This window comes from Thunnus maccoyii, chromosome 8 (genome assembly GCF_910596095.1).
Source record: "Thunnus maccoyii chromosome 8, fThuMac1.1, whole genome shotgun sequence".
NCBI lineage: Eukaryota > Metazoa > Chordata > Actinopteri > Scombriformes > Scombridae > Thunnus > Thunnus maccoyii.
In genome coordinates, this window is record NC_056540.1 from 30,587,867 (window position 1) to 30,612,547 (window position 24,681).

The 24,681-nt window shown below is 40.4% G+C and overlaps 1 protein-coding gene across 3 annotated transcripts in view; it reads left to right on the forward strand.

Moving 5' to 3' along the window:
- fat2 (FAT atypical cadherin 2) overlaps positions 1 to 24,681 on the forward strand; it is a 115,954-nt gene that overhangs the window by 32,118 nt on the left and 59,155 nt on the right. For all 3 annotated transcript variants that reach the window (XM_042418423.1, XM_042418421.1, XM_042418422.1), the window contains exons 7-14: positions 11,264 to 11,403; positions 12,338 to 12,400; positions 12,963 to 13,175; positions 13,603 to 13,813; positions 15,580 to 19,247; positions 19,568 to 19,964; positions 22,587 to 22,786; positions 23,675 to 23,828. In XM_042418423.1, coding sequence (XP_042274357.1) covers positions 11,264 to 11,403; positions 12,338 to 12,400; positions 12,963 to 13,175; positions 13,603 to 13,813; positions 15,580 to 19,247; positions 19,568 to 19,964; positions 22,587 to 22,786; positions 23,675 to 23,828 — 5,046 coding nt within the window. The remainder of the gene's footprint in view (positions 1 to 11,263; positions 11,404 to 12,337; positions 12,401 to 12,962; positions 13,176 to 13,602; positions 13,814 to 15,579; positions 19,248 to 19,567; positions 19,965 to 22,586; positions 22,787 to 23,674; positions 23,829 to 24,681) is intronic.

A 24,681-nucleotide genomic window follows, 5' to 3' on the forward strand; every position in this document is an offset into this window, starting at 1 on the left:
TGTTTTGCTCCGGGGGTTGTAGAAGTTTGTCTCTGTCCATCTTCCCGAGCGGATTCCTCCCTGAAAGCTCTTTCTCTTTGATCTCTGGGGACTGACAGAAAGACCTCAGTGCATCTCTGGTACATTTTCAGGGATCAAACTCCGCTGGTGCTGCTGGAAAATATTCCATGATGTCATGATGTTTATGTGTGGCCATTTATCAACAGGAAGAAGACACAAAGAAATGTACAGAAAGAAAAGAAGAGCAAAGTACATCAGCAACAGAGTTGTCTCTTAAAGGACCACTAAGAAACTTGTTAATCCAAAAATGAATAATGGTGTTAAAATGCTCTTTAGAGCCACAATGTTAATGGTCTTATTGGAACCACTTTACTTGCAAAGTAGCTTTGTGTGTGTTGGCTAAACCTGCTGTTTATTGGTGTCTCTGTGCTGCCCAGGAGGCTTAGGTCAGGGTAAAAAATAGACTATTATGAAGGTGATTCAAGTTACTGTCAGCAATTTGGTAGTATGGAGGGTTATTGTCATAGAGAGGAGGAAAAAATGGGACTAATTGGGTCATCTTGGTTGGTGGCCTGTTTTAGAAGCTCATTGTTGCTCTCTGGGCTGCTGTCTGGCATCTAAAACCATTTTTAAAAAATGGATGAAAAGCAAAACCTGGAGAACAGCAACAGTGGAAATTAATGCAGAAAGCCCCGAAGGTACACGAAGGCTTTTGGTGATGGTGTTCATGTTCTGTTTGAAAGGCAGCTGAGTTTAACATTTAATCTAAACAAAAGTCCCCTTTGTGGCCTTTTAAAAAAAGACCAGGACATGCCTTAAAGGAGCAATGTAAGGATTAGCAGAAGTGGTTTATGACTGCTGGCTTTATCTGACCCTGTTCACCTTGCATGTTGACACTTATCCCAACATATACAGTCAGTGCACATGCACAGACCTGCACATGAACACAAAAAGATGAAAACATGAACGTTAAACTCTGTTTCCTGATGATAATTTCTGCAAAATCTTCAGAATGAGGCTGTAGACTCATTAAAATAATGTGAAGTGAACTCAACAAAACTATAAATCCTTGATTTGTGTTATATATTTAGTGATTGTGTGTAATAGTTAATTTCTTGACATTTGCTTAAAGGCTTTGCTGGTTTCTCGTTGGTATGTTGGTAAAGTTCCTTGCAGTATTTGCAGAAAGACAGATAGATCGATACTTTAGATAGATAAATCGATAGACTTAAGTAAATACAAACACAAGATAAATACATAATATAATACTGCTGTCACAAAAGGTTGAGAGTTCCCAGAGCGATGGATGAATAGAGGAAAAAAGGAAGAGAGGGAAAAAAAAGATCTTGGTGTCAGCGGTATCAGCAGGACATTTTTTCTCTGTGAGGATAAATCAGCAGCGTTCCTCCTCTCATCACCTGCCAGATCACCACAGGAAGGACTACTAGCCAGTCCTCCTTTCTCCCTTTCCCCCGGCGCCCTCTATTTTGGCTCTTCATAAAAGGTGTATTTACATTTTTTGGTCGAAGTAGAAATCAGCCATCAGCCCTCTGACTCCGGAGGTGTCAGCATCTCCTTCCACCCTTTAAACCTCGCAGGAAAACACATCAGGCTTTTGCCAGGACGTTTCCTGCCAGGAGGGGCAGCGTGTGCAGAGAAAGGACCGAGTTTCCTCCTGTTCGGTTTGCTTTGCCAAGCTCGACCCGCGCCAGAGCACAGCGGAGCACAACAGACTCTGCGCATCCCTGAGGGGACGTTCAGTTGACTCATAGCTGCTGACGCCGGATGTTACATCTGGTGACATTTCTTTGTTTTACGTTATGTCACGAAGCGACAGAGTCCTGATCGTCCTGGTGAGATTTTGGGATGGGTTAGAGAAGAATTGGCTAGTGCGACGGTGTGATATCAGAAGTGTTTATAGCTGTTCCGAGCGGACGCTATGAAGGGCAGAGGGGAAAAGCTGTCCGTCATAGAGAGGAGAGAGACGGGATAATTGAAATATGAGGATATGAGGTCTCCTGGAAGGCGTTCATAGTATTGTTATTCACATGATTAGTGCCAGAGATTGAAAGTTTCATGGCACGCAGCTGGCCAATCACAGCATGAAGTGTGTGTGTGTTGGTGTGTTGGGTTTCTGAAGCTGTTTGACTGTCTGACAAGCAGTTCTGATGGATGATTACTAGCAGCTGCTGTTCATTATCACTCTAAACACGCGTTGCATGAATATAGGTTTCAAACAAAAGACTTGCTTTCTATAAAAAAGACTTTAGCTACAACTTTTCCTTCATCTTTGTCTGTTATCTTTGATTCATCATCAGTGCATTACATTTTTGCATGACCACACTTACAACTCCTTATTAGCCAGAAAGAAATCTGACTGCATTTAATCAATATTACATATCTATTATAGCTACATACATACTCTGCTCTGATTGGGCAGTAACTTTTTCATGTTGACATTATACTGGCTCATGAAAAGTCTGTCATTCAGTATTCCTTTCAACAGTTTTTCTAAAAGAAGTGAAACATATTCATGTGGTTTACTATCATTATTTGATAAGCGAGTATCTACCACAGCATTTCTTACAAGAAGTTGAAACCTTTGTAGTTTTTAAAAAAAAAAAAAAAGTTAAATAACAATAATTTGTTAGCATGTAAAAAAAAATTACAACACCCATGAAAATGCCGTATGTTAGTTTCTTCCATAAACGTAATATCTGCTTATACTCTATCCTGTAATTTTTCAACGTTTTTTTAGCTGTAATCTCTTTAGTTTATATACTTCTGTACTGTTCGGTCCTCTCTGTCCTGCTGTTATTACAGACATATCTGAACTAAACTCAACTCAGCCATTGGCAGGTGACTTTTTACCTGCAGTGGTCTAGGGCTTCTGGGAAATGATGGTCTCTAAAAAAGATGCTAAAAACAAAAACGTTGAGACAGCGAAATGACAGCGACGTTAGTAAATGTTTTAGCAGTGAACTACACAACATATTGCTGAGTGAGGTTATGTTTCAGTGCTGGAATTTTAATGATTTGCTTTATCACAAATGTCAGTGTAATTTTGAATAAAGTTTTCTCACATACGGAACAAAAATACCACTGATGATGAAATACTAGTATAAAAATACTCAATACAATTCAAAAATTACACTTACCTGTAAAACTACCCACATATCAAAAGTACAAACCAGTCAGTCATGTTGAAGAATGATCTTATGTTTAGGATTTATGGTCAATATTTAAAATATTGATGAATTAATGCGTAATGTTGTAAAGTCAGACAAATAAATGAAGTCAGAACTTTATACCATTATATGAGATTTTCTAATGTTTTGTAGCTATAGCCGTTTGATAAATGTAGTTGAATAAAAACAACAGCGCCTCTAAATTATACTTAGTAGATGTTCATTGTCACTTTCCACCTCTGCGTGCTGTGTTTTCAGCAGCTTTGACAGCTCTGTATTCAATCAATCATGAGATGAAGTGTTTGTTGTTTTGTTGGATAATTTTGTTGAGGTGTTCTCCCTGTGTGGTCTGCAAAAATAACTCAGTAATTATCTCCGATGGCCCGTCAGCCGTCAGATGAACCGATCCTTCTCGTCTTCTCTTCTCTCTCTTCTATCTTTTAATTGTGTTTTAATTATGACAAACATGATACTCCCAACCTAAGTTTTAATTTACTTTCTTGCCTCTATGACTACATGATGAGACTGAAGACTGGCCACCATATTTCTTCTCTATTCCACCTCAGTCTGCTCCACAGTCGTGTATCACTGACCCTCATCTGAGCATTGGCAGATGAGGGAATGTTGTTCTGTCACAGGACTCCTCTCCCATGCAGATATGATCAGGTGTCTATCGCCCCGCTTTACCTTCCTCCTCTCGAACAGCAGGACCCAGATGCCTATCGACACTCTCTGGCTCTGAGATAACTCTTAAGGGAGACAAATGAAGACTTCCCTTGCTGTCATAATAACTCAAACTCCTTCTGTGAATCTGCACAAATTATGACACGCTGTGGAAACATAAAATAAGCTACAGGATATCAAAGTGCAGACAAGGGTGGATGGATGCCGTATCCCTCCAGCTTCACCGGACTGTGATCTGTGATCTGTGATCTCTGCGCTGGAGCGAGGCCCAGCTGGGTGTGATAGAGTCGGGATGAGGGTCAGCACCTGCAGGTCCGAGGACGAGCTTTGTCCCCTGCAGGGGAGGGTTGAGTATCTGCTCTGAGTGGAGGAGTTCAGACGACTCTGGGTCTGAATCCAGCAGGGTTTCCTGATAGTTTGTGATAGAAACACAATAAGAATGAGAACTGCCTGCATAAAAAGAATCCTTTCACTTTTATTAAAGGATTGGATTGCAATTCTTAAGGGATAGTAGAATAGACACTTTGGGAAATCCGCTTATTTGCTTTTTTGTTTAGAGTTAGATGAGAGGATCAATACCACTTTTATATATGTCTGGTAATTTACGGATACCTCCAGCAGCTGGTTATCTTAGCTTAGCAAAGAGATGAAGCACTTAGAGAAACGGCTCGTCTGGTTTCATCCAAACTGTAATAAAATCCGTCTAATTAACACATTATATCTTGTTTGTTTAATCTGTACATATCCCTTGCATTTAATAAGCTCAAACCAGAGAATGTTTCATGTTTATTGACATAAACAACCAATATTAAAAATTTTTATGGCTATCCCAGATGAGTTTTGGAAACCCGCTTTTGTTCATCCTGTTTGATCTCTTTCTACAGCGAGATATTTCATTTCATACATCTCTCCCATGATTGTTCTCATCCTCTCTCACTGACATAACATATGATCTTTTACCTTTTCATACTGATCGTGATGATATGTTTGATAGTTTTAACTGTCACTCTGACCAAAGTCAAGATGAGAACTGTGCTCAGATGATGTGAGAAGTCAGAAGAAATGCTGTCTATTGGCTGTTTGGCCTACAGTATCTTTGATATTGAGGAATTCTTGAAATTACAGTTCTATGGGCGTTTGCGGGTGAAGGAATATACACTATATTTGGTGTTTGTAGAGGTGTTTGTAACTGTCTCGCACAGTGGGGAAGAAGAAAGCTAATCGTCAAAGAAAAGACCCAGTCGATCTTCATTTCTGACCCTTACTGGCTGTCGCCTCCTGTGGAGAGAGGCTAAAATAATACATCTGCAGATTGAAACAGCAAAAATGTTTTCTCTGCAGGATAGATGACCTGACTCTTCGTGATACAGGGTCACGAAACATGTCCGGTCTCGCCTCTCTTGGGTGGAGCTGTTGAGGCAGGTCAGGTACCTGGAGGAGGAAGAGAAAAAGGACATCTGTTTCATGGTCATTTCAACTTGCCCTCCTGGACATCCCCTCAAGGGAATGTCTGTCTGCTGCCATCTTAAGAGCATTTCTCTGATATCCGGTTGCACTGTCTGAGTTTGACCCTTTGAGGATCAGGAGAGTGAGTCAAACATGGTGTCAACTTCAGGAGCACAAAATGCTTTATAATCATTCATCATTTCATCCAAATGGCTATTCATGGTGGACCAAGCAAAATGTTATATATGTTTCATACAAGACTTGCATGAAGTTTATTTGAAAAGCCCAGTATTTTTACTGTGTGTGTATTTGGCTTTACGAGCAAGGTTTCCAAATAACCCAAGCTCTTGAAGAAGAAAAATAAAGACTAAAAGTCTAAAAAAAAAGGTGCCCAAAGGCTTTATCTTCTACCCCAACATATAAAAAATGAGGGTATTGTTCTCAGGGTGATTTCTGAGGAAAGGTCAGAAGGACAAAAAAATGATCGGAAAGTTTAGATTGGAGAGCAGGAATGTCAATAAATTTCATGGCAATCTGGTGGCAGGTTTTGTTATTTATTGGAAATATTGGCTTGGTTGTGGTGCTTGTAGAAAGATCAGAGTTTCACCTAAATCATTAGGATTTATTCTCTGGGGACAATGAATTCTCACAGCTAATTATGTGGCGGTCTTGCCAGTAGTTTTCCCAGTATCTTGCTCTGGAGGCAAGTGTAAGACAGATGGCGTCTTTGGGATAAAAATGAAAGATGGATTAATGTTTTGGCCACGAGAAGGAAGAAGAATCTTAAAACAAGCTAACAGACACTGAACCTGGATAACTTGTTATAGCAAAGGTGTAAACAGCATATCTGAGCTGTGTTTGTATCCTCCTGATGAATGCAAAACCAACATTCACTCTCCTTTCAGCTCTGATTTGGTCTCCACCAATTACACAAAAATATCTGGCTCTTTAGCTGCTAGATGTTCCACTTTCTTCACCAGCTTGTCTTAACTTTGTCTGTCTGATGTTCAGCAGGTAGTGTACAAGAGATTTGTCAGAGCTTTTTGCTGGAAACAATGAGATAAAACCAAAATTATGAGCTAAAAGAAGCTGAAACGCTCTGTAGAGTTGATGACGATTCTCACTGGGTTCATCACTATAATAAAACCCTTTCACATTATACAGACTCTTTTAATTCTTTAACATTAAAAATATTGATCACTGACAGTCTTGCTATTAAGTATGACTGCTTTGCTTGAGATGTGTATGTATTTCTGTTGAATTTTTCAACTCTGCCTCTCAGCCTGCCTGCTTCCTGCTCTGAATGTATTGTCCACCTATGTGAACATATCGTGCCACATATAAGTAAATTCTGGGGGAAAGTCAAGGATGACCTGTTAAATGACGGGTGAGCTCCTGACTGCTCAGCTTGCCTTGTTGCCAGTGTGGCCCTGACCCAGATAAACATCTAGAGGATGGGTGGAAGGACAGACAGACAGATAAAAGTGTCAGGGAAATTCCTGCGTTAGTTGATCCTTTTTTTCCGTGTAACATTCGCCGTACACTTTTTTTTCCCTCACAGTAGCATGAGTAAAATATATTTTGCGCATGGCCGGCCCTGTTGGGGAATTGAACCTCCAACCTTGGCAGGGATATCATTTCTTACCAGGGATGATCACTAAAGTGAAAAATTGCTTTTACAGTACAGCGTCTTCTCTCTGTATGCCGAGATGACACAGTGGTGGTGATGCATGATGCTGCGTCAGATTCAGAAAGACTTCCTGGGTGCTCAGAGGAAGTTAATCCAGTGATTTGGGGATCTAAATCGGTTAAACAGACCTGTCAATGTGGCTGATTAGTCTGCAGTGTTTCAGCTAAGTCATTAAGGCGTAACTGACAGAAATAGACCTCTGAACGACTCAATTATCTATCGATCGGGAACAAACAGAGAGGAGAGTGAGTGTGTGTGTATTTGTGTTTGTGTATAATGTAAGAAGAAAGGAGAGAAACAACAATGAGAGGCAGAAAATGAGAGAAATGTATTCATGCTTCTCTTTTCATGAACACAAACATGAAACATGATTTGAATTAAAGTGGTGGAGCCTCAGCCATCACATGATAGAAACATACTCTGTGTGTGTGTGTGTGTGTGTGTGTGTGTGTGTGTCTTTAGCCTTTCGCAAGGTGGATATCTTAATAAACACCATCTGGCAGAGCAGGCATGAGGTTTACCTTTTTCACACATGCACACACACAACCTGCTGAGAGAGAGAAGAAAGATATGAAGCAAGGCTGCAGGATGAAGAGCAAAAAGAGGGAAAAGTAGAAAGGAAAAAGAGCAAGGAGGGAGGGAAAGAAAGAAAGACAAAGACAAGGATAGAGGAATTAAGGGAGAGAAAAGAGAGACAGATGGACTGAGTGAGTCAGTGTTATTGCAGATTTAAAACGTGTGATATGTCAAAATCAGATGATACATAACAAAAGAAAGAAGAAAAACAATCACAGTTGGTAAAATAATCAGATACATGAAGGACAGAACAGAACTAAAAGTACAGTGATGCATAATTTAAAGCAAACCCACCTCTGAACACCTGGTAGTTTTAATTTTATTGGCAGCAACAAGAGCAGAGCAGCATTTCAAAGCCAGACTACGGCTCAGAGTTCAGTTTTCATTTCAAGATTTAGAGGAATATGGAGTTTTCATATTGAACAAAATACATTTTGTGTATTTTCGGTTTCTCACCAGAATGCATCAACCTTAAAGTCTCACAAACACATTGAATACATTTCCTTTCAGAGCCTGATGAGTGAGCCAGGCCGATATTAGCTTCCAGTATTGCAGATATATCAGTGGAAAGTGGTTGGAAAGTAACAAGAAAATGCGGTACAGAAACACAGAGAAACATTACATATCTCCATTACATAGGTTGTTTACTGGAGAACACTGACAAGAATATTTTTCAATTGTGAAATATCCCGTTAAAAACATTGACCGTATATAAAGATGGACATAGTGCTGTGAGACGTCACCCACTGGTTTACATTGGAGATGGTTTGAAGCCCAGAGTCGCTGCTTTTCTGTTTGAGTTGTTACCTTTATCGCTCTGGAAACACGCCCTGCTACCTCGGACCCAAGCTAAAGCTAGCTTACTGGGAACACAGACCGCTGCACGTTAGTTGGGCTAATGTTAACTACTTTAGCTAAACTGTGCTAATAGGGCAGGTATCATAATCAAGTTACATTTAAAGAAACATGGCAGCAACAGTCCGACTCAGTAAGAGTCCCGGAGCCAAAGAGAGCAGCAGGTGAGCCAACTGTCAATCAACATCCACATGGCAAACAACAAAGCTACTATAATTCTTCACATCTCATTAACAGAGCAATCATTTACAAAACAACCACCAGCACACTTATAAGAGGGCCTGAATTTAGTGATTGAGACCATAATAACTTGTTGAAAAAAATGATTGACTTAGTATTTCTAGAGAGAAGTTGATGCTTTTTGAATGGGAGCCAGTTGGAGTGTCTAGAGACCATCATTGGTGTTGCACTTTAAGGTACTTCCACATCGGCTTCAGTCTCAAGCTGCGGTAGTTGCCATTTGGATAAAAAACTAATTTAAGGGACCAATATCAATAATGATTTGTTTATGTGATTATGTAAAAAATGAAAATTAGTTGATACATCATTATCGGATTTTTAACCTTAAATATTAATATGCAGAGTTTGTTCTCATGCTGTGAATCTGCAATGTTTACATTGTATTTTAGTCTTTGCAAATTGGCCTTCTTTACAACACATTACCCATCAAATTATTTGCTCTTCAGCACCACTGGTGGTCACAAACTCCACATGGAAGCTTTAAGTCTGGATTGTATCCACTGAGCCCAACTACATACAGTATTTAGACCACGTGAGAAACATTTTGACATCAAGGTGTTTTTCAAATTGCATGCAAAATATTTTACACATGTTTATTCAGGAACCGATTTCTTTAAATAGTTAACAGCGGGTTTATCAGAGCTGCAGAGCTGAACAGTAACCAGTAACCAACCTGTATTTCCTACCTGTATTTCTGTTTAAGTTTAATTTTTCAACTCTGCCTCTCAGCCTGCCTGCTTCCTGCTCTGAATGTATTGTCCACCTATGTGAACATATCGTGCTACATATAAGCAAGTTCTGGGGGAAAGTCAAGGATGACCTGTTAAATGACGGATGAGCTCCTGACTGCTCAGCTTGCCTTGTTGCCAGCGTGGCCCTGACCCAGATAAACATCTAGAAGATGGGTGGAAGTTACGGATGGATAAATAAAAATGTCAGCGAAATTCCTATGTTAGTGGATTTTCTTCCTGTGTAACATGACATTTGGCGTACACTTTTTTTTCCTTACAGTAGCATGAGTAAAATATATTTTGCGCCTGGCCGGCCCTGTTGGGGAATTGAACCTCCAACCTTGGCAGGGATATCATTTCTTCCTGGAGATGATCACTAAAGTGAAAAATTGCTTTTACAGTTCATCTTCCTCTCTATGTGCTGAGACGACAACTGGTGATGTGCGGTGCTGCGTCAGATTCGGAAAGACTTCCTGGGTGCTGATGTGTGGCTCAAAGGAAGTTAATCCAGTGATTTGGGGATCTAAATCAGTTAAACAGACCTGTCAATGTGGCTGATTAGTCTGCAGTGTTTCAGCTAAGTCATTAAGATAGACCTGTGGACGACCAGGGGTCTGATAACTCATCAAATTATTGCTCTTCAGCGCCACTGGTGGTCACAAACTCCACAGGGAACCTTTAAGTCTGGATTGTATCCAATAAGCCCGACTACATACAGTATGTTTCAGACTAATGAGAACGCTCATGCTTGTATGGCGACATACTCCTCAAAACACCCAGACCATGTGAAAAACAATTTATAACAAGTTTATTAAACTGACTTCTTAAAATGGTTTAGGAAAAAAACTCACACTATTCAAAACCGTCCTCAGCTTGCAAATCAAACAAAAACCAGCAAGAGTCCAGTGAGTGCTGCTTTGTCCAATCAGATGTTTAAAGAAGTTGATTTCTGACAATCTACACATAAGACACTTGTCCATATATATGAAAGACAGACATTACTGAGTAAAGGAGGGAGTTGTTAATTGTCTTTTGTACAGCCTGCTGACAACTAACACTACACCATCCGCCACTACTGTTGTGAGAGAGAGACAATCAAGGTTAAGTATAAAGTCTCAGACAAGCAGATAGACAGGTAGTTAATCAGGTGATCAGACAGGCAGTGTTGCTGCTATTGTGGAGGATTTGGATGTTGATCTCTCAGCTGAGAGGATTTGTCCGTAAAATAAGAAACCATCAAAATGTCCTGCTGTGATGGATGGATTCATATTAAGAGAAGAAAATCTATTTTTCTCTGGATATTTTCTCTGTTGTTTTATTATAGCTCAGTAACTTTAACTGAGTGACTTTATCGGAAACAATTTTACAAACATACACCAAAACCGTACATACATTCAAGCCAGAATGAGACTTTACAATTAACTACATTAATTCGTGATTAACTACCTTATTACAAATGATTTAATTGTTGTGAGAGCATTTACTATACAAGAGCACTTCATTTACTGTGTAAAGATTGAATTTATATAAATAATTTCAAATCTCTTTCTTCAAACTGTGAGTGTTGGTGAAGGAGTTTTGGCCTTTCAAAGGTAAAGTGGATCATTAATTATAGCGCCCCCCCATGGGGGAATCACTGCAATTCTTCAGATGCTGGAGGACGATGACAAGATGCATCTTCCCTGCAACCATTCAAAATCAGACCAGTGGTGTCTGACATATCATCTGAGATATTACACCTGACAGCTGGACACAACCTGATCCATAACCCTCACAGACTGTAACATCAACACCTGACATAAAAAATCTTTCTCATTTTCCCTCCTCGGTCTCTCTCTCTCTCTCTCTCTCAGGTGGTGATGAGGAAAAGGACTTTGACATCCAGAAGAATACAGGAACCATCTCCATCGCCCGCCGGCTCGATGCCGCTCGACGCTCCAACTACAACCTGACGGTGCGGGTCACCGACGGCAACCACAGTGCCACCACGCAGGTTAGAAACATGAACCGTATTGCTTTTTCCAGACTGGAAAGCACACAAAAATCAGATAAATTCATGTCACAAATGTGTGAAAATAAAGTGATTAATGTATAAAGAAGGACCAAGGAAACAAAACAAGTGTGTGAACAAGAGTCCAAAACATCACTGACAATGAAAACTGTATCTTAAGTGTATGAATGACATGCAAATCCGTTGAAAATAGAACTAAATGGAAGATTATAAGTTAAGAATAGTAAAAATGGTAAAATATAAAAGTATAACAAATGAAAATATGTGTTTCTTCTGACACTTGGATGGAATAGTTTCATGTTTAGTTTTCCCAGATTTGTTCATTCAGTCTGGGGTTCAAACCCCATCCTCTGGGCTGCTAGGATTCACAGATAACAGTAATATTTGATGAGCCATGTAACATTTATGTTACATTGAGCCATGAACTGTGGTTTGAGTGGGGACTGAAAAATCCCTTTGGTTCCACATTTTTCCTGTAGGTATCAGGGAAATCCTTCCATATAACCAAACACAACATTAATCTGTCAAATTTAGAACAATTTATTCTCTTGGTTTCATCATATTTAGATAACTGATAAATATTAGTGGCCACAAGATGATCACAGTCATGTGTTGGTTTTAGGGAGACAGAAGTAACTAATCCTCAGTGAGTCAAAGACAAGAAATAGTTCATGTGACGGCATCCGTGAGTCATAGCAACGACAGTAATATTACACCAAAATATCCCACGACTTTATTCATATCCTTATTTGATTTTGAAAATGTGTGGTTCAGACTCTAATCTTAACTCCTGCAGGCAGCAGTGGATCAGGTGCTGCGTCTGAAGCAGCCTCGGAGTGCTACCTTCCATATTTAATGTTGTTCATGCTGAGCATCCATTTTCTCAAACCCTGTGTATTCCATCCCCAAACTGCAGGCCTACATCCGTGTGCTGGACATGAACGAGCATCGTCCCGTCTTCCTGAAGCCGCTATATGAGGTGAGACTCAGTGAAGATCCAGGAGATTATCTGATCTGTACTCTTAAAGGGGAACTGTACAGATTTTACTCATCAAAGTCTTCTTATAGGTGTTGGGGAGGTACTACTGCACATGTAAAAAACGTTGAATAAAACCTTTTGTGTCTCCGGAGGGAGCTGAAATGTGATAAATTAGTCAGTTGGGACTGAAGACTGCAAGTATAAGCATGAAAAAAATCTAGTGTGGAGTTAGAAAGAAGTGAGTTTACCAGACTACCAGTCTATCAGGTTACCAGAAGATATTCTTTACTGTGATTATCAGACAATACGAGGCGGCTGCATCACTGTTGTTTCCTTAATCACAGTAATCAGTCTCGTCTTGTCTCTAGAATTATTAGTGTAACAGGATGATTTCTTGTCCACAAAAGGTTTTCTGTCCTCAAAACACAATGAAAATTGTTTTCAGATTGAAAAGTCAAAGTTGAAGTATTCCATTCCCCATCTGTTGTTTCCTGTTGTTATTTATTTTTCAAGTACATTGAAAAACTTCCCTCATTTCCTCCTCTGTCCCTTTTTGTTTAAGGTGAGGGTTCCTGAGGATACCTCTCCGTGGAAAGACATCCTGCAGATCAGCGCACAGGACGCCGACACCAACAGTAAGCTGGTGTACTCCATCCACAGCAGCCTCCACCCGGACAGCACCAAGTTCTTCCATCTGGACCCAAAGAGCGGCGTCCTGGTGATGACGGAGGAGCTGGACTATGAGATGATCTCCGTCCACACACTCATCGTTATGGTAATGATGCATTTAAATCAATAGAATACACTAAAATAGAGTCTTATGAGGATTGTAATGAATATTGAAGCTCTCTCATCACGTAGTGCAAAACAAAAAAGCAGTTTTCAGTATTACATCAAGTTAAAAATGAGATTGAAAGTTTATTCTTTACCTCAGAAACAGCAATTGACAAAGCAACCTCACTACAAGGCCTTTTACTAGCTGCTCTGGAGCCTTCAATCATATTACCCAGTTTTCTTCAGCAGATGAACTCTACTTTTTCACATAACACCATTAATATATGAAATAGAGCTTAAAGTGAAATATGGTTTGAAGAAACTAAAACAGCACACAAATACTGTACATAAAATTATAGGATAGAAAACTTTTTTTGTGTTTTCAGTCTTACCACCACTGACACAAATATTTTACTGCTCCTCCTCAGGTGCGTGACCAGGAGATCCCAGTCAAGAGGAACTTTGTGAAGGTGGTGATTCACGTGGAGGACTGTAACGACCACTCGCCGGCGTTCCTGAGCCCCCGTTACGAGGCCAGCATCTCCAGCTTGGCCCCCACAGGCTCCGAGGTCATCCGGGTCAAGGCCCTGGACAAGGACATGGGCAGCAATGCCGATATCAGCTACTCTCTGCACTCTGGTGAGCAGCAAAGGGGGCTATTTTTTATCTTTATTTATGTCTGGGTTTTTTTTCAACTCCACTCTGCTTCACATTCATTCTGTTACACATATTCACACCTGGGAGCTGCCACCATTCTCTAATACAGAGCACTGGGAGCTGCCCTGTTCAACTGCAGCCTTCAAATGTCAGCCACTTAACAGCTCCACTGAAGCAAAGGGTTCAAGGACACCATGATGATATCTGAGAGAGGGCAGAGCGTGTCTGTATTACCTTCGCGATTTTCTGTTTGGGATTTTAGTATCAACCTCCTGGGCTCTTGTTTCTGTTGTTTTATTGCCTCTGTGTTTGCTTCTCACATGGATAATTACGCTGAAACATCTTGATCCTCTGAGAGATTTGTGGAACAGCTGAGCCATACATCTTGCATCCTCTTGCAATTGTGTAAGATTTACCAAGGGGATATTGCTGATCATGTATGATAAAAGCAGTTGGGGAAAATGTGTGGCAGAGCACAGCATATGACCGCAATTGCTGCGAGGAATGCATTATGCCTGCACATTGTATTTTTTACTGAAAAGACCATCCATCTTTACAAGTATTATTGTTCCTAGAGCAGTTAATCTTGTTCACATGAAATACAAACTTTCCTTGTTTCCTTGTTCCTTGTTCTAAAAGAATAGTGCAACATTTTGGGAAATACACTTACCGTATTTCCTCTAATAGTGGCCAGGGCCTTTATTTATCTCAACTGCAGAGGGTACCAGGCCTTTATTGGAAGCAAGCTCATATTAGAGAGAGGCCTTTATTTCTAATTCCTTCTGTTTGATAAGTGTATTTGCTATTTTACAAAGCCTCCTCGTTTTCTGATCTGCTTCTGTTTGCTCTGTTAAATTTTTGTGACTGCATTACCAGTAATTACAGTAATCCACTTACTCCGACATGCGGAACAATAATTCTGTTCGAAACATTTTGGCAGTGCACCACTTAGCTGTAGCATGTGGGTAGCATGCCCATGGATGTGCCATATGCTCGTCGGCTTAGCCAAGTTACCCTGGTGCTCACTGCTGTCAAAATATGTGCCTTTATCCCCATATTTAAACGATATCACGTGCCCCCTCCCCTCTCTGTGATGGTTGGCTAGAGCGCTATGTATGTACTCATAGACCTGGAGTTACATCCAGGTAACTACTATATATGTGTTTTCTCTGGCCTGTTCTTGGTTCTTGGGGCCAACTTTTATTTGTTTGTGTACAGAAGTCCAATTCTAGCCGAGAGTTAGATTTTCAGATCAATACCTTTCTTATGTCTGTTTGTTTAATAGGAAGCTGTAGATTTTATTAACTTTCCCAAGTTAACAAAATCTATCTACCAACACCTCTAAAGCTCATCAATTAACATGTTATGGCTCTTATAACTGCACAAAAAAAAACAAGTGTAAAAATGAAAAGTTGTGGTTTTATGAGGAGTAATGTGTCACTTCTACTTCTCAGCCAGGAGTAGAGACTTCCTATGTATTGACAAGAAAGCAAATTTCAAGAAGTGCATTTCACAAATTGTCACCTTATCCTTTAAGAAATACAATTTTAAGACTGAAAACTAGATAAATTACCCGATAAAATGTTTTGTAATGATAACAAATATATTGTTATTATTAAAAAGTAACATAATGAAAGGCACACATGTGAGACACTTCTGCAGTAGACTAAAATAAAAGAAAGACAAAACATGTATCACATTTTGGAGTGGTTCAGTTGTGTAACACACTATTTTATTTCCCTCTGCAGGTAATATCGACAACATCTTCTCCATAGATCCAGAGCTGGGCTCCATCAGTGTGTCCAAACCTTTGGACCTTCAGCCTCAGGATCAGTTCCACTTAACAGTGAAGGCCACTGACCAGGGCTTCCCTGAGCGCAGTGACCTCTGCTCCGTACATGTCCACATCCACATCTCCGACCGAACGCCACCTGCCTTCCCTTTGGACGAATACTTAAAAGAAGTCAGCGAATCAAGTGCCCTAGGAACACCAGTGGTCACCATATCAGCCTCCAGCCCTGCTGCAGTGCATTATGGGATAGAAAGTGGCAATGCAGATGGGACATTTCATATCAACCAATACACTGGGCTGATTTACGTCCAAAAGCACCTTGATTTTGAGAATTGTGCCTCCTACAAGCTCAAAGTAACAGCTTCCACCATGGCTGGAGCCTTGTCCAGGACTGTTGTTTACATCTATGTGATTGATGAGAATGACAACGCCCCTGTTTTTCAGCAGAGGGACTACCTGGGGCAGATTAGTGAGTCAGCTCACATTAACAGCATGGTGATGGGAGAAAGAAACACTCCTCTGGTCATCCAGGCTTCAGATGCTGACAGAGATGCAAATTCTCTGCTAGTATATCAAATCCTTGAACGAGAGGCCCTAAAAGTCTTCAAGATAGACTCAAGTATGGGCACAATCTCTTTAATTTCACCAGTTGACTTTGAGGCCCAGGCTGAGTATCACTTCACTGTACAGGTAAAAGACTCTGGGGAACCATCACTATATGCAGCAGAGCCTGCCAAGGTCACTGTTCGTGTCCTGGACCTGAACGACTGCCCTCCACACTTCACCACCTCAATGTATGAGCAATCCATCATCTTCCCAGCTGTTAGAGATACAGAAGTTGTGCGTGTCATGGCCCACGACCCCGACTCGGCAGTCTCATACAGCATCACCGAGGGGAATTTTCACAATGCCTTTTCAGTTCACCCCAACACTGGAGTCATCACTGTGAGCAATGTGTCTGAGTTTAGGTCATTTTACCAAATGGTTGTCAAAGCCTCTGATGGCCTCTATAAAGACTCAGCTATCGTCAAGGTAAATGTAACAAACTTGACAGCAAGTGATCTTGGATTTGAGCAAAGAGTGTATTCAGCAAGCGTTACAGAAAACCTAAAGACAGTCAAAACTTTGGCGGCACTCAAAGCCACAGGCTGTTATTTAAATGAGCCTCTTTTATATTCTGTTTTAAACCCAGTGGGGAGGTTTGTAATTTCCAAAACATCGGGTGTACTTGAAACCACGGGTATCCCCTTTGACCGAGAAGAACAGGATGTGTATGATGTAGTGGTGAAGGTACAAGACATGAGAACACCGCCTAGGACAGCTATCACCCAGGTAAAAGTTTTTATAGATGATGTGAACGACAACTCTCCTCAATTTCTAAATTTGCCTTTTTCGATGATGATTTCTGAAGACTCAGAACCAGGAGATGTTTTATATCAAGCAACTGCCATTGACAAAGATCTGGGAGAAAATGGATCCATCATGTATTCACTCGAGGAGGACTATGACCTCTTCAGGATCGATCCTGATGTAGGTGATGTATCCCTTCAAAGGCCTCTGGATTTTGAAGCTCTGAATAAATATGTGTTGACAGTTTCGGCTGTAGACGACGGTGAACCCAGTCACAGCACCATGGCACAGCTCACAATTCAAGTGAGAAATCGAACCAACCCAGTTTTCCAGACTCTTCTGTATCCGCTGAAAGTCCCTGAAAACGTTCCTCCATTCACCACCATACTACACGTCCAGGCCAGAAATCCAGAAGGCTATCGGCTCATCTACAATCTCGAAGAGGAAAATGCCTCAAAACACTTTCATATTGATTTCAAAACTGGTGTGTTGACTGTCACCAACCCACTCGACTATGAAAGCCAGACCATGCATGTGTTGACTGTTCGAGCGACTGATTCTGTGACTGGAGCTTTTTCGGAGGCTTCCATTGAAATAGAGGTAGAAGATGTGAATGACAATGTACCAGTTTTCTCAAAGCTAACATACACTGTGAACATTGCTGAAGGGCTCCCAATCAGCACTTCTGTGATACAACTTTCTGCCTCTGATGGGGACTCTGGCAGAAATAAAGATCTGACATTCCAGATAATGAGAACAGAGGGTAACGAGACTGATTTCTTTGAGATAGACTCTCAGAGTGGGTTGATCATTACAAAACAGGTGCTGGACCATGAAAGCACAAATTACTTTAATTTGAAAATCAAAGTCACCGACAATGGGACTGTTCCCCTCAGCAGTGAGGCCCATGTCTTCGTAAATGTCACTGATGTCAATGACAATCCACCAGACTTTGTCAGCTCTCAATATGAAGCCACACTGGATGAAATGGCAAAATGTGGCCACATAGTCATCAAAATCCAAGCCTCAGATCCTGATACAGGTGACCTGAATAACCTCAAGTACAAAATCCTCTCAGGGAATGAAGGTCGGTACTTCAACATCAACGAATCCTCAGGAATCATCTCCTTTTCTAATGTCTGCAAGAGGAATCTAGATCCTTACTACAACCTGACAGTGGCAGTGTCTGACGGGGTGTTTCAGAAAACAGCACCAGTCAATATTGACATGATAAACAGCAACAGGCATAGCCCATACTTCAAACAAAACATCTATGAAGCAGAGTTGGCAGAAAATGCAGAGGCAGGAACTCGTGTGATCCGATTGGCTGCCATTGACCCTGACGATGGGCCATACGGCAGTGTTGACTACACCATCATCAACAAACTTGCAGATGAAAAATTCGCAATCAGTAATGATGGGCAGATTGTAACAACACAACCATTAGACAGAGAAAACCCCAGCCAGAGAGTCATAGCTATTAAAGTGATGGCAAAAGATGGTGGCGGAAAAGTAGCCTTTTGCACGGTCAAGATTATTCTCACGGATGAGAATGACAACATGCCTCAGTTCAAAGCATCAGAGTACCAAGTTTCAATCCAGTCTACTGTAAATAGAGGCTCCCCTGTCATTCAAATCATGGCTTATGATGCCGATGATGGCAAAAATTCTGACATCACCTACACCGTAGATGAAGCCGAAGAGGTGACAGAAGATATTATCGAGATCAATCCTTTCACTGGAGTTGTGAGTGTCAAAGAGAGTCTTGTCGGCATGGAGAACAAGATCTTCAACTTCAAAGTCAAGGCTCGTGACGGTAGCCTTCCTTTCTACAACTCTACAGTCCCTGTTCAGGTCAAAGTCGTTCCTGCTGAGGTTCCTCTTCCGAAGTTCTCAGAGCCTCTCTACACCTTCTCAGCCGCCGAGGACATTCCCATAGGGGCAGAAATAGGTTCTGTGAAGGCAGACTCCGACATGCCCCTCATTTACAGCCTTGTGAACGGGAACACAATTGAAAGCAATAAAGATAAAGTGTTCAGCTTGGACAAAGAAAGTGGAACTTTGCTGCTGCAGAAGACCATTGATCATGAGAAGACAAAGTGGTACCAGATAGATGTGATAGCTCAGGGGAACCACAATGGGACGGACGTGGCATCACTGGTGTCAGTCAGTATCCAGGTCCAGGATGTGAATGACAACCAGCCAGTGTTTGATGCAAACCCATACAGGGCCTTCCTGGCTGAAAACATGCCTGCTGGAACCACAGTTATCCAGGTAAGATAAAGAAAGTTTTGTTGTGTATATGATATTCATGTGGGAAGGGGAGAAGTATAAATGTTTGTTGCTTCAACCTAAAAGCCTTTAAATGTGTCTTCCATACTGAAAGGCAAATTATAAATTCTACTAATTCTAGTATATATTGACAATTTCCTAGTTTTATCCTAATACTTCCCTAAACACATGTAGACCAATATTTATACAAAAAAAGCTAAACAATTATGTAGATCTTATCTTACTCCTGGGAAGAATATTTCTTTAAATACTTCAGTCTGAAATAAAAATTGAATGTTGAAACCGCATGTCTTGACTCCTAGGTGACTGCCAACGACCCGGATACAGACAGAAACGGTCTTGTGACCTACAGCTTGGAGTCACTTCCTGACGACACCATGGTGGACATCATCAAGGTGTTTTCAATTGACGGGGAGAGCGGCTGGATCACCACCATACAGGAGACCGACTGTGAGTCGACCAGGCTCTACAAGTTCAACGTGGTCGCCACGGACCATGGGGGCGAAGTCAAGCTGTCATCCAGCGTCCTGGTGGAGGTGACGGTGACAGACGAGAATGACAACCCACCGACGTTCTCTGATGATGTGTACCGCGGCTCGGTGGTGGAGAGTAGTGGTCCCGGTGAAGTCATCGTCTCCATGACGACCACAGATGCTGATGTATCCCTGGAGAACCGCCTAGTGACGTGTTACATCACAGGTGTGTATGTCTAAATGTGTGTTGGTGGATTTGTAGATGTGAATGTGGGTTTGTGTGTCGACTTCCTTTGTATTTAGGCATTTGTTCAGGGAATAAAGTTGTGTGTGTGTGAGTATGTGTATACAAATGTGTAATTATGTGTCACTCATTTACTCACTTGTGATCAGTAATGTGTGTATCAGCCAAATTACTGTCCTGTTGGAGATTTGCTGCTCTGTGGGATTTATCAAGACATTTATGAGGGAAGTGAAATCTCTTTTAATCGCCCTCAACTGAGTCATGATATTATGCTATTCAGCCTCAGATTAATCTCAAAGAGGACCAGGTTGACTAGCAGACAAGGCTTGAATACCAACTGTATGCCCTGCAGCTAACAACAACAACAAAGCCTTGAATTAATGTAAATCCTCTATTTTCCTCCAAACAGTCAAACCTGGACTGTTCTAAAGGAGCTTGCTGTCAAAACATTGTTTTTCTGGAAAGTGTTACAGAGGAATATTTGCATTGGAATAATTTATAAATGGTGGGGTTAGGCATTGACACTGGCTTGTCAGAATGAAACAAACACACGTTTGAACGTTTGATATTAAATTTACCCACCACCAATATGATTGACACGAGGACATGATTTTAGTTATTCAGGAGTGTCGACAACAGAGCTGCTTCACCCAACAAAATTCAAAATTCATTACTACTGATATTTTTTCTCTCAGTTCAGAATGAAATAAATGATGTGTCAGAGACTTCTTGCCACTACAAAAAAAGTTAATTTAAAAATATAAATAATACTAGGATCATCTTTAAAGATACACCCTGTGTAATTTGTTTGTAGTTGTAGTATTTAAACCTCTTGTCGGGTTGTATAAAACCCTTATCCTCCTCCACAACCCAACCTTTAATACTATCCTCAATGCACCATTTAACCGAATCCTTTATTTTTTTCTTAAAATTCCTTTAATTTACCAATTACTCATCATGAAATTAATGTATTGTCATGGGATCATGGGATTTTAAGGGGATAATTAATGGATAAATTAATGGACTGAAATTAAAAAAAGGTATTTTGAAAGGATTATTTGTTTTTAAGTAGTAAAAACCTCTTAAAATGGACCAAAAGCTATGAAAACCAACCCTTAGGGGTAGATTAAGTAAATTAAGTGTTTTAAATTATTTGAGGGATACACCTCTCCCTCATTGTGCTGTGGGCTGTTTATGTACAGAAGCACCAAATTACAATTTTTGTTCCTGCCAAAGAAAACTGACGCTTCAGACTCAAGACCTGTATCGCAACTTTTTCCTGCTGATAAGAAATCAAAAGCTTCTTGAGGTCGAAGCGTTTGTTCAGCGAACAGGTTAGATGTCTACGGCGGCTGAATCCTCACATGTCACCTGTCAAACAAGGTGGCTGACTGACTGTGATGCAACCTGCTGTAACATCCAGACTTATGGACATATTCACCAGCCGGTGTCAGCTTTTTTTTTCTAAGAGGAAAATAACATGTTCCAAGTTTTCTGTCTCAACTTGTGAAGAGAAAAGTTTTTGGGTAAAAGAAGAAAACAATTATATAGAAAGTACCCACGTGAGTCAACTTAATGTTAAAACGTTTCCCTGCAGTAGAAGACTAAAAAATCAAGATGGCAAACAGAAGTTACTGAATTATTCATCAGAAACAAAATGGCATCGGTACTCGCTATCAAAGATTGTGCTGCCTAAATAGGAAGGCTGGGAATTAAAAAAAAACAAAACTTGTACTGCTTTAAAGGTAATTCAGTGTTAGAGAGACTATTGTCTGCTTGCTTCATTACAAACACTTAGACATGATAAATTACGGCAGCATGAATTATGAACTTCATATCTGTAATATGTGTATTTCCACTATAAGTGTTTCTTCTGTCCTCACCTCATTTTCTTTTATGTGAACAACAAACATTACAACACAGGAGACAAACAAGAAAACATCATTTACATAAACAATAAATGGTGAAAAACAAAATAACTCTAAACGATGGCTCGGGGATACAAACCCACAGTTTGTCCAATATTCTGCTTTATGACCAAAATCTTGCAAAACTAATTTTTATCACTTCTGTGCCTAAGTACAGCTTAGTCGCTAGCATAGCTGTAGAATTTTAGTAATGTTAAGAAGACTTTTCAGTCATCTTTTGGGTTGTCTCCTTACTTTTGTCAGTTAGCTAATTACATTTTTTTTTTTATTAGAATTTTTTCTTTTCCTCATTTTCTGTCCTTTTTATTCTGACAACTGTTATACAGCTAGATATATTTTCTTACAGAGCCTTCACCACAATTTTAGAAATACAGAGGTCATGTCCCCTCATTAGTTTATCTCCCAACATGAAGGTCTAAATTCTATTTCAAAGCCTTCTCTACACTGTCAGAAATAAAACTATAGTGATGAAATACTGTCTCCTTTACAAATTGATCCATTTATTTATTTATATTGAGTTTGAAAATAGTTTAGTAACTTACAAAACACCACATTGTGTTAAATTTCTCTTTGTTACTTCCACCCTTTGTCTCACTAAAGACATTTCTAAAAAGGTTTGAAACAATCTGTCTATCCAGTAACCATCCAGTAACTCAGCTCTTCATCACACGTGCAGATGGAGACCCGTTGGGCCAGTTCGCCATCATCCAGCAGGACGAGGGCGAGTGGGGTTTGATCGTGAAGGAAACTCTGGACCGAGAGACTAAAGATAGATACACGCTGAAAGTCACCGCCACCGACGGGAAGTTTGAGACTCCGGTCACCGTGGACATCCACGTGTTGGACATCAATGACAACAGTCCTCTGTGTGAACAGGTGAAAGAGGTCACGAGTGGTGCTCTGTGTTTTCATTTACAGATTGACAACCGCATCATCACTCCCATCAAAAAAAATCAGCTTGTCGGTTAAACACATTCCCACCTGCAAGATGCTCAGTACAAATCGACTGGAATAGTTAATGACACAGAAATTTAATTGTATTGTCTTTGCACATTTTGTTTACATCTATAGTTGTACCAATAATGTTTTCAGTAAATTAAGTCTTCATTTAATGGCACCCTGCCTGCTTCACAGTGCCTCCTGAAACCTTCACTAATAAAGAATCTCATTAGTTTGGGTTACACTGGAGTATTTTAGTGTTCTCTGCTTGGAAATGGTGTAATTTAGTACAAAAACTGGTCAATTTCTAAAAGTAAAAACTTTTTAATAAGTATTCATTGAATGGCCTGTGTGAAATGAATAGCAGACGGGTGACTCGCGGTCGAGGCTTTGAGGGGAATTATCTTGGGCATTTATCTTGAATTTTTTTGGCTCAAATAAGATTTCTATACAGATTTCATGGTCGAAATTGATGGGAAAGTGATCGTGTATGATGTTTTATTCAGATTTTTTTCTCCAGTCTTGAGTTTTTGACATCTTTTTTTGGTCATTGGACTTTGATGATTTAGGCTAAACTATGGGGACAATTGATCAGATGGCGGCTCCGTTACAACCATCTGAACTTCAAGTTTAATTCTCCAACAGTGAATTGTGACTAGTGCGAAAACATTTAAATCATTGTCACGACCGGTGACTGGAGCCCAGTTGTTGCATTGCTGCTTGCAGTTATAATTCATTTGATTTATTGAGCAGTCGGTAGCTTTATTGAGAAAAGTGCAGTGTGCAAATGGAGACATGATTATTGTTATTATCCTCCTGTTCCAGCTGGTGTACACAGAGGTGGTGATGGAAAACTCGCCCTCCAGCATGTTTGTGCTGAAGGTTTCAGCTTCAGATCCAGACGTGGGAGCTAATGGCCAAATTTCCTTCACCCTCCACGGTCCCGACGCAGACAAGTTCCATCTCGACCACAGGACAGGTATGATGGTGTCTGTTTGGGGTCAAAACACAAGTGCGCCCTCTAAGTGAGCGGCGCTGAGTGTTTTACCGATACCATCGACACTCTGGAGCTGTTCAGAGATCCTCAATGTTGACAAGAGGCAAAAACATTTCTTTTTTTCCATTTTCAGGGGCACCTCACTGATACTCACTATGCTTTGTTTATGTCATAACATCTAAGTCTCATGTCTTCAATGCCAACTGATTTGCTTGTAAGGTATCAGATATGTTTAGTCATGCTAACAGAGAAGCTCCAGAGATGGCAGTGTTAGTCTAGTCCAATCTTTGGTTCAGGTTGAAATATCTTGACAACTATTGGATGGATGAATCCTGCTACTTTGATGATCCCCTGACTTTTCATTCAGAGCCAATAGTTAGGAATATTTACTTGTTAACACTTCATGAGTGAAAATGTGCAAAACTAAAGAGCAGATTTCCCAAAAACTTTTAGCTCTAGATTAATTCTAACATAGATAACATGCTAAAAAATTATCAATATAAAAATTCACACTAACAAGTGTTTAGACCCGGTCACATCAGAAACTAGCACAGCAAAAGGTCCTTGTGTACTTGCAAAATAGGTGGTGTTAGGGTAGCGTAGCAACTATTTCCTAACCATTCACGACCCATGCTAGCTCTGGTCAGTCCAAGTAAAGCTAGCAGGCTTTCAAATAAAACAAATCAATCAGATTAATAACTGTGGTTTTCCCCTCCTTCCTAACACACTTAACACCTTAAACATCAGTGTGTTCACGTGCTGGGGTGTCCTGGTGGTCTCGAGGTTAAGATGTCAACTATGAACTGCAACTGTCTTAACTATTTGTCTTAACTAT